Source organism: Lytechinus variegatus, chromosome 11 (genome assembly GCF_018143015.1).
Source record: "Lytechinus variegatus isolate NC3 chromosome 11, Lvar_3.0, whole genome shotgun sequence".
Classification (NCBI taxonomy): Eukaryota; Metazoa; Echinodermata; class Echinoidea; order Temnopleuroida; family Toxopneustidae; genus Lytechinus; species Lytechinus variegatus.
Window position 1 is genome coordinate 18519532 of NC_054750.1, and position 9575 is coordinate 18529106.

General features: G+C 36.0%; 1 protein-coding gene across 1 annotated transcript in view; it reads right to left on the reverse strand.

Annotated features, from left to right (window-relative positions):
- Positions 1-5943, reverse strand: part of LOC121424236 (fibrillin-2-like) — a 53671-nt gene extending 47728 nt beyond the window's left edge. The window contains exons 1-2 of the mRNA XM_041619842.1: positions 5548-5943; positions 3187-3327 (exon numbers count right to left, since the gene is read on the reverse strand). Of these exons, the coding sequence (XP_041475776.1) occupies positions 3187-3327; positions 5548-5668 (262 nt within the window). The 5' untranslated portion in view covers positions 5669-5943. The remainder of the gene's footprint in view (positions 1-3186; positions 3328-5547) is intronic.
- Positions 5944-9575: the final 3632 nt, after the last annotated feature.

A 9575-nucleotide genomic window follows, 5' to 3' on the forward strand; every position in this document is an offset into this window, starting at 1 on the left:
TAAAATAATGGAATTCCACGTGTTCAGGGAGGAATGAAACTTCATTTCACATGACAATGATGAGAAAATGAAATATTTCATATAATAAAATACAAAAGAAATAGTGAGTGAGTGATGTCATCAACTCTCATTTGAATGCAACTAGCTCGTTCATATAACTATTTTGTTGAAACTTTAAAATGCCATAACTTTTTTATTTTACATCAGATTTTGTTGAAATTTTCAGTGTTATGCTTTTTTAATTTTTCTCTTTTTATTCAAATCAAGTTTTTGTTGGGGTGGACTTGTCCTTTAAATATTCAGCAACTGAACATTTGCTCAATGCATTAAAACCGAAGGATCTTTTGTACCATAATTGGATACCACCCTCTAATTTTTCATCCATTGCAAACTTATTTCACTTTGGCCTGCAGTAATGCTGAGCTTGGGTCTGTAATAGGACATATATTTCATATTTGCTTTGCTCACATAGTATTCAGTGGCTACACCCTAAATAGACTGGGCTATTTCGACGCCTAAGAAGACGGGGAGGGGGGGGGCTAATTCAGCCCCCCCCCCCTACGATCTCCGCCGTGGATGGCGCGATCGAGACGAAAATTGGCACACGTGTTACCCATGGCATTATCACAAAACTATAACATCAAATTCTGCAAAAAATTGCATGTCTCATTAATTATGCTAATTTATGCGTAAAATCATAGATTGCTCTAATTAATAAAATAATGCCCCTGAATTGCTAATTTTTGTTTCACATACTCTAGATAGGCATCTGATCAAATTTATTTAAAAAAAATTTCAACATCACATTTATTTTCTTATGTGTTCTATTGTTTTCTAAATTTCTTTTGTTTTTCTTTGTTTATCTACTTTTTTTCAATGGAAATTGTCGGAGACTTTTGACCATAAAAAAGATAAAATTAATAGGTTTTAAGCAGTAAAAGGAAAAATATTGATACATTTATGAATTTGGCTAAAAACACTATTTGCATTGGATTTGTACACAAATTCACGTTTTTGATTAATTTTGGGTCTGCATGCACTTACGAAATGTTGCGTAATTTCGGAACGGCGTACCCGGGGGTCACAATTTTGGTCTCAAGAGTTGCGCCAGACTTGAAAGTAAAAAGTTAGTGAGCGACATGGTCAAAAAATTTTGAGGGGAGCTGAATCGGTCCCCCCCCTCGACATTTTTTTCGTAATAAAGCTGCCGTGTAAAGTTTTTTGACCGCGTCGCTCACAGACTCTTTACATTCAAGTCTCGCGCAACTTTTGAGACCAAATTTCCGACCCCCGGATACACGGTTCCGAAATAACGCATTTCGTAAGTGCTTGCAGACCCAAAATTTAACAAAAATGTGAATTTGTGTACAAATCCAATGCAAATAGAGTTTTTAGGCAAATGTATCATTATTTTTCCTTTTACTGATTGAAATTTATTAATTCCATCTTATTTATGGTCCAAATAAGTCCCCGACAATTTCCATTGAAAAGCAATAAAAAATTGAGAAATACATAAGAAATTTAGAAAACAATAAAATACATAAAAAAATTAAATGTGATTTTGAATTTTTTTTTTGTACATTTGATCAGATTCATATAAAGTGTCTGTGTACCCCAAATTTGCATTTTAGGGGCATTATTTAGTTAGTTAAAGCAAAATTTTGATTCTACGCATAAATTAGCATAATTAATTAGCAATGAGCTTGTTCGCAGAAAATGATCTTGTAGTTTTGTAGATTATGCGACGGGTAACACTCGTACCAAGTTTTGTTGCGATCGAGATCATAAGAGGGGCTGTATCAGACTATCAGCCCCCCCCCCCAGTCTTAGGCATCGAAATAGGTTGAAATAGATTTATGAGTCTTGTTATTTGCAATGTTTCATGAAATTGTAATGACATTTTTGTCTAAAGTTATCATGCCAATATTCAATGTAATTTTCATTAATTTATGTATCAAATAGCTATTTGAAATATGAAAAAATGTGAATTCTTCACTGTTGCAAGTTAGTTATCAGAGTACTTCTTAGATATAATGCCTGGATTGAGATTTTCTGCATACTTAAGATCACTACAAGGATCCCCATCTTTTTAGGATAATGTTAATCTTTCGCATTTGTGAAAGCACACAGGTGTCTGATTTTCTTGTAAAAAAAGCGGGGGGGGGGGGGGGGGATAAAATAAATTACTGTTACTGAAACAATAAGAAAATTTCTGCTTTTTAAAAATATATATTGATAACAAGAGGGCAGCAAATACGTCAATGATAAGTTATGGACATTTCTTCATATTTTGTACACATTTCAAAATTTTCTACCTTTCCCTGTGCAGGATTGAATCTACTCGTCCGTGTTCCGATATAGTATGTCAGAGTCTTCCACAGTGTTACATAGTGTTTTTAAGTGATACCTTGTAAAAAAAGTTTTGGGAGTATTGCCTCCTATGTATGTAATGTAAAACATGCATACTTTACTGTGCAGGTGTGAAATGCAAGAATAAATATCTTGAATGAAACTGAAAGCATAAAAGTTTCTCCTTTGCCTTCTTCTTTGCCTCCTTCTTCTTTTATACAACCATTTTTGAACAGTTTTTTTTATACAACCATAGTTTATACAGTTGCACAAAATTTAATCAGTATTGTATAAAAATCTTTTTACAACCCGCTGTATAAAACCAAGTTTTAAACATAATTTGTATAAAAAATTTATACAACCTGCTGTTTAAATTTTGAACAACCGAGGGTTGTATAATTTTCAAACAACAGTTGTAAGGTTCATATAGTAAACAGCGGTTGTATAAAATTTTATACAGGTTGTATAATTTTGTTTTTTCTGTGTACCCCTAACCAGATCTCGTAGACAAAATCATGCCCGGAGCAAATGTTGTGTCACCATGGGTAAACACACACAGACTTGACTCTCATTTGTATGTTTTTTCATTTATGAATTGCCTCTTTTTTCTATGATTGCAAGATATTTTATTCAAGGTTTACCAAGAACAAGAAATATTCAACCATACTGGTGAAATAGATACTTACATGAAATTACCAGGAAAAAATGCATAGGACTTGAATTGTATAATCGTATAAAAAGAAAAAGTGAAATAAAAGTGAGAAAAAGTGAAATAAAAGTGAAAACAAGTGAAATATATATAAAATAAATAAGGAGAAATAGAATAAGTGTTCATACCATCATCATTGCAAGTAGCTTCACTCTCATCAGAGCCATCAGGACAGTCGGATATACCATCGCAGATATAGAAACTAAAAACACAGCTACCATCAGCACACTCCACTTCACTGAGAATACCCGATCCACCACAGGACTGACCTGGAAAACAAAGGATCAAGGTCAAGTTCACCTCAGAAAAATGCTGATTTGAATCAATAGAGAAAAATCAGACAAGCACAATGCTGAAAATTTCATCAAAATCGGATGTAATATAAGACAGTTATGACATTTCAAAGTTTCGCTTATAAATATTTAACAAAATAGTTATATGAACGAGCCAGTTACATCCAAATGAGGGAGTCGATGATGTCACTCACTCACTATTTCTTTTGTTTTTTATTGTTTGAATTATACAACATTTCAATTTTTACGAATTTGACGATTAGGACCTCCTTGCCTGAAGCACAAAATGTTAAAATAATGGAATTCCACATGTTCAGGGAGGAATGAAACTTGATTTCACATGACAATGACGAGAAAGTAAAAATATTTCATATAATAAAATACAAAAGAAATAGTAAGTAAGTGAATGATGTCATCAGTTCCTCATTGGCACACCGACCGAGATGTGCATATAACTGTTTTGTGAAATGAAGCGAAACTTGAAAATGTCATAACTTTCTTATTTTACATCCGATTTTGATGAAATTTTCAGTGTTATGCTTATATTGAATTTTTCTCTTTTTATTCAAATCAAGTTTTTGTTGGGGTGGACATGTCCGTTAGTACCAATGGGTTGCTTCATAAATCCTTTTCACCCCCCCCACTTGAAATACTGTATCTTGACAAACATATAAAAAAGGACATGAGAATTTCAGATTAGGATTATATTTTACGAATATATCAGGCTTTGAGAAAGTACAGGGGAATTGTTTATCTAAGGTTGGTCTGGCAAGAAAAATAGTTATATTGCCAGTCCAACCAAGGATTGATAATGCCCAAGTATGCTTTTGTAGGGAAATGCCTGATATTTGTCTTATCCTACTAAAAGTTTTATAAATGAGAACCAAAATCTATGCGCTGGGCTTGCAGAGAACGGTTACTTGCATTGAATGACCTAATTTTTCCTTTAGCCACCGCGTTCAGTGAACACGAATTAGAGCCTGCACTGACGCATCATGGGACTTTGCCTAAATTAGACTTTTTAGAGACAGATCGCTAAGCTATGCACCCAAAGATTATATCTCATCTTAAATAATGCTTCAGGGTCCCATTTCATAAAAAGTTACTATGATAGTAACTCTTGCTGTGATATCACCTTTTATTGGAAGAGCCAATCAAATAGCATTATTTTCAATGTTGTCATGGAAGTTGAAATTCCAACAAGACCTGATATTATAACAAATTTTGATGACATGGGGCCAAGAATATTTGCATAGCGGAAAATATATCAAGGTCTGACGTCATGCACCATCATAGTCAGAATATATCACATCACATGCATAACCTTGTTCATTGAATGAGTGGTCACATGATTCTATTTGAACCAATCACTATACAGGATAAGATTCTTCTCCTGGAAACAGTATAGGCGTCTGGGGTATTGTCATACTGGTGAAGTGCAGTGTGCAAGTATATATACATTATCCGATAAAAAGTTGCTTATATTACAGCGTGCAAGTAAAAAACTATTACAATATAAAAAACAATAATCAATGTAGGATACCGGTACTATGTCAGAATATCACCATTCTTCAATTTGTCAAGAATCCTTCCTATATAGGAGTTACACTTACAAGTATCAAAATTATTTTTTTAATTTAACACATTGAATCAAAACAAAGTTCAGTTAAACACCTCTTATATTTATGCTAAAAATCTAGGTAAATAAACCTAATTGTGAATAATTGTCTTACACTGCTAAGACTCGACTCTACCATATATCTCGATCTACTTCCAAAGACCAAAACTATAAGGAGAATGATTGTTGTGGACTATAAAGGATCAGTGATATTCCGTTCACAATTATTATAATCTTTTCCGTTTCTGAAAACCTGTAATAATTCCATTTCAAACTAAAAAATAGACATTTTATTTTTTTTTCAATCACTGTCAACTCTGTCTCTGAGTCTAGTTAAATTTTAGACCAAAAGCTTCAGTCTCTGTATTTGGTTGTTCCGCTGAACTGCGTTGGCTCCACTCACCATACAGTAAAATGTCAGAAATTGTTGAATAAATCCCCAGAAACGATGGTTATTCCTGTCTAGTTAAAGTTGTGCAGGCCTACATGAAGATCAAAATGGAATTGGAAAGATCACTTTAGTCTATATATTATTTTTTTCTCTCTGAAAATACTTCTTACCGGCATGCCCTTCTTACCTGCTGTAATAGGGAGGAAAACAAGCGTTCCTGCGAGGAAAGTGAACCAAACAACACCAAACTTGACAAGTGGGACCGAGGTATTCATGCTTCTGTTCGAACTCGCGGGGCTGGCCATCATCACGCCAGCGCTGGCTCGTCAAAGCGTCACTGGTATCCTTGGTAAACCGACGCACACCTGTCACTATCAATCCAAACTCATCCAAATTCGACTTATTGTCTAAGATGTGCTGGCATTTTAGGAGAAAATGATTGAATTTTGCTCAGACTATATTCTTTCAATCTCCTTGTGGATTTAATTCAGGATGATTTCGTGAAAAACAACTCCGAGACATTGCGGATAAGGACAAGATCCGGCTCGAGCAGACGGAATTTGAAAAATCAAATTTTATTGTTACACAAACTGGGTATATGGTGTGCCATTGGCGTGTGGTATACGGGGGTAACGCCCAAAGACTCCTTACCCATGACTCATCGACTCTCATTAAGGTCTCTGCTATAAATAATGATCACAAAAAGGGAGAGTGAATTATATTCAGTCAGTATCAGTAATGAGCACTGGTAATAGGCTCCTTCAGCAGCTTATATTGTGTCAATTAATTGCATGGGTTTTTCCGTGTTTTAGAACATTTGGATCAAATTGGGTGCGTGAAAATAAAAGTTATGATGTAAGCAGACCCCGGGGCAGGGCGAATTCATGAAACAAATGGTCCTGATGGGATCGGGAGGTGACACGACATTTGCTCCTGCGACAATTGCTCCGGATCGAGTATAGGGGCATTATTTCGTCTAGATGTCGGGTTAGGGTTGCAACAGGTTTTTGTAAGGTTTAGGCAGGGGCGGATCCAGGATTTTCCAATGGTCTTCACTGAATGATGCTCATATATGCCACAAAAAAAAAATTGACATAGAAAAAGGTCTTCACTTGCACATGCATGCCTTTTCCCATTTTGTAATGAGCTAAAAAAAAGAGAGATATTGGCGTATATCAGGCAAGTTTATTTATAAAGAGAGAAAGAAAAGTGAAAAAATAGGTGCGAGGGAACAAAGCGAGTGTCACTGAGCAAAAATATTCACCTACCTCACTACAAAACTAAATTTGTGATAGATTTCGACCTAATCTTAACCAAAAAGTAATATTCAACCCTCAGTTTGGCTCTTTTTTCACATCTTTTATTTTATTTTATTGCTTCTTACGTCCGTTGAAGAGTTCATGCCCCCCAAGGCGGGGGGGGGGGGGGTATAGTCATCATATAGCTGAAGTTTGAAGAACATGTATTAGCTTTTGAAGTTCTTTGTTAGGACGAGACCAATAATGCGAGCGCGAAGAGAGAGCTGAAATATTGAATATACTGACGACTGAAAATGGGCCATTTTAAGGACACTTGTCGGCATTCATGTTTCTTTCCCTTTCATACCATCTCCTGAATGTAAATTTTAGCTTCCTTTGTTTCTTCTCTACCTAATTACATCATAAAACCCGGAATAAAGAATAGGCCTATATGAAAAATGTGAAGTGATAATCGAAAGGATGGTGAAATAAAAGGGGCACAACCAATGAGCTTGCTTGCGAGGAAGAATACAAATTTTGAAAAGAGGTTATACGCAAACTTTTGCCATTAATAAAGAAAAAACATGAACATCTCACTTCTATCTCCCGTATATTTTACCCTGGAATATTTTGTTCTATCTCCATCCTTACATTAATTTTGGAACAGTTTTCGAAAAGATTGATTGCATTCACTAAAAATAAACATACGGGAAAATAAATAAATCGATGGTCAGCTTGCGTTATACGTTAATCAGCAATTACCATGATCATCACCATCTCCCAATATTTCCTATTGATCATGATCATTCTTGTCATACACTGAGAGCCATAATTAAATTTTCAAATGTAAATAATCCGTTCTTACACAAAAATGTGCCCCACCCCCCTTGAAAGTTACACCATACTTGTTTTTTTTATATAATGATATAACCAAATGGGAATAAGTCGTTCATGCACAAGTGAAGACATTTTTTGGCAAATTTTACGTGGACGAAATCACCTCCATTTTTAGGTGAAAATTTTTTTTTTGTTAGTCAAAGTTTGCTAAAGAAAATGTGCCCCCCTTGAAAAATCATAGATCCACCCCTGTTGTCATATAAAGGTGTACCGTTAATTTTCTGGAGGATGATATATACATAATGCCATTCCCCCACATGAAATAGGGAGGGGAGGGGTGGGGTGGTGAAGCAAAGATGTTCACGAGTGAATCCAATACCAGAAAATGAACATAATCATTTAAAGTGTTCAAGTTATTTTATTTTTTTTAAATAGATATTTAATTGTGAAATTATTGGTGATAAAATATTTCCTCTGTGCTCGCCGAAGATTTTATTGTCGTTGTCTAAATTCAACACTCAGCAAGAAGGAGTGCATTTTGTTCGGAGTTTACCAACCTAATTAGCACAACTGTACATGTATACCCCCCCTGATGCAATCGACTCTGATGCCCTTTCTCTTTTTTTTTTCATTTTCCATTCCCTATAGTAAAATGAAAAAAAAATCCAGTGAGTTGTCCAACATTGATGAAGCCAGTGGCGTAATGTGCCAACAATTTTGATTGGGATATGGCGTATCGCGTAAGATTAATACAAATTGACACTTTCTTAACAAAAATCCAAGTTTGTGATAGATTTTGACATAATGTTTCAGAAAATAGTATTACATTGATTTTCATCCTTGCCCCTTTCCTTTTATTCAATTTCTGATCGTGAAAAATGGGGGGGGGGGCGGGGGCAAGAGCCCCAAGCCCCCTATCTGTACGCCAGTGGCAGAAGCTCGAGGGGCACCATAGCCCTAGGAAGCCGGGGTGCTGGGCTAGTTATACACCTTATAGGCATCACCCATTGGAAATAAAGTTGGTTTATTAGAAATTTATGTCACCTTCATTGTTGAGCGAAATATTTGTTTGCCGAAAAAGTTGTTTCTCATCAAAATCACCATCATCTTTCTGACCGTCAACCTTTTTTTTTGGTTCATTTTTTCCAAACCAGGACCCTTCTCCAAACTTTCTTTCCCAGGGCTCGGGGGCACTCACATATTATGACATTATGGGTATTTGCGACCCTTTTTACACCTTGCCAGCAGTTCCTGTGAACATAAGCCCCTCATTTCAGGCGTCAATTCCCCAAGTCATTTTCATGCCGGATTTAATGTTCCAAAGTACCCCCATTTGCAGGGCGCCATCTAATTCTACGCATCCCCTCTTTCCATACAAAATTGCCATTCTTATAAGGGTATGCATAGTTTCAGATTTTGGGGGCCGCATACCCTTACCTCTTCTCATCCGAGTGCCCCCCCCAACGGTGATAAAGTAAATCTGCAACTCTTTTTTGGCCCACTATGACAAGCAAGAAACTAAAAATCCCAAATTTTAGTCGATGGATGTCATAGCCCTGGAAAACGGGGGTGCTGGGGTTGCTGCAGCAATCCCAAGAATTTTGCTGGGGTGGGGGGCGTTGTTATTTGCCATAAGCAGCACTTTGGAAATTTCAAATTTAGGTTTGTATGTTAAAATGTTAATATTTGACCCAAACACCTGCCACTTGGGAACAATATCTCCCCTTTTCTGCTTTTTATTTTATTCTGACCAAAATCTTGATTTTTCAGTGATTTTTTTTTTTTTTTTTTGGGGGGGGGAGTGAATTGTAATTTTTTAAGCGAAACCCCCAGTACCCCTATTTTTAAACCGTTCCTAAGGCCATCGAGGGCTCTGTTAGTTTCTTTCTTTCTTTCTTTCTTTCCTTCCTTCCTTCCTTCCTTCCCTCCTTCCTTCCTTCCTTCCTTCCTTCCTTTCTTTCTTTCTTTCTTTCCTTCCTTCCTTCCTTCCTTTCTGTCTTTCTTTCTTTGGCATTCATCCATCCATCCATCCATCCATCCATTCATTCATTCAACGTACCCTGGATAATTATCCCCGTCCCCCTGATTGAATTTCCCTCCTTTTTTAAAAGCTGAACAGACAATCCAAAGACGAGATCTG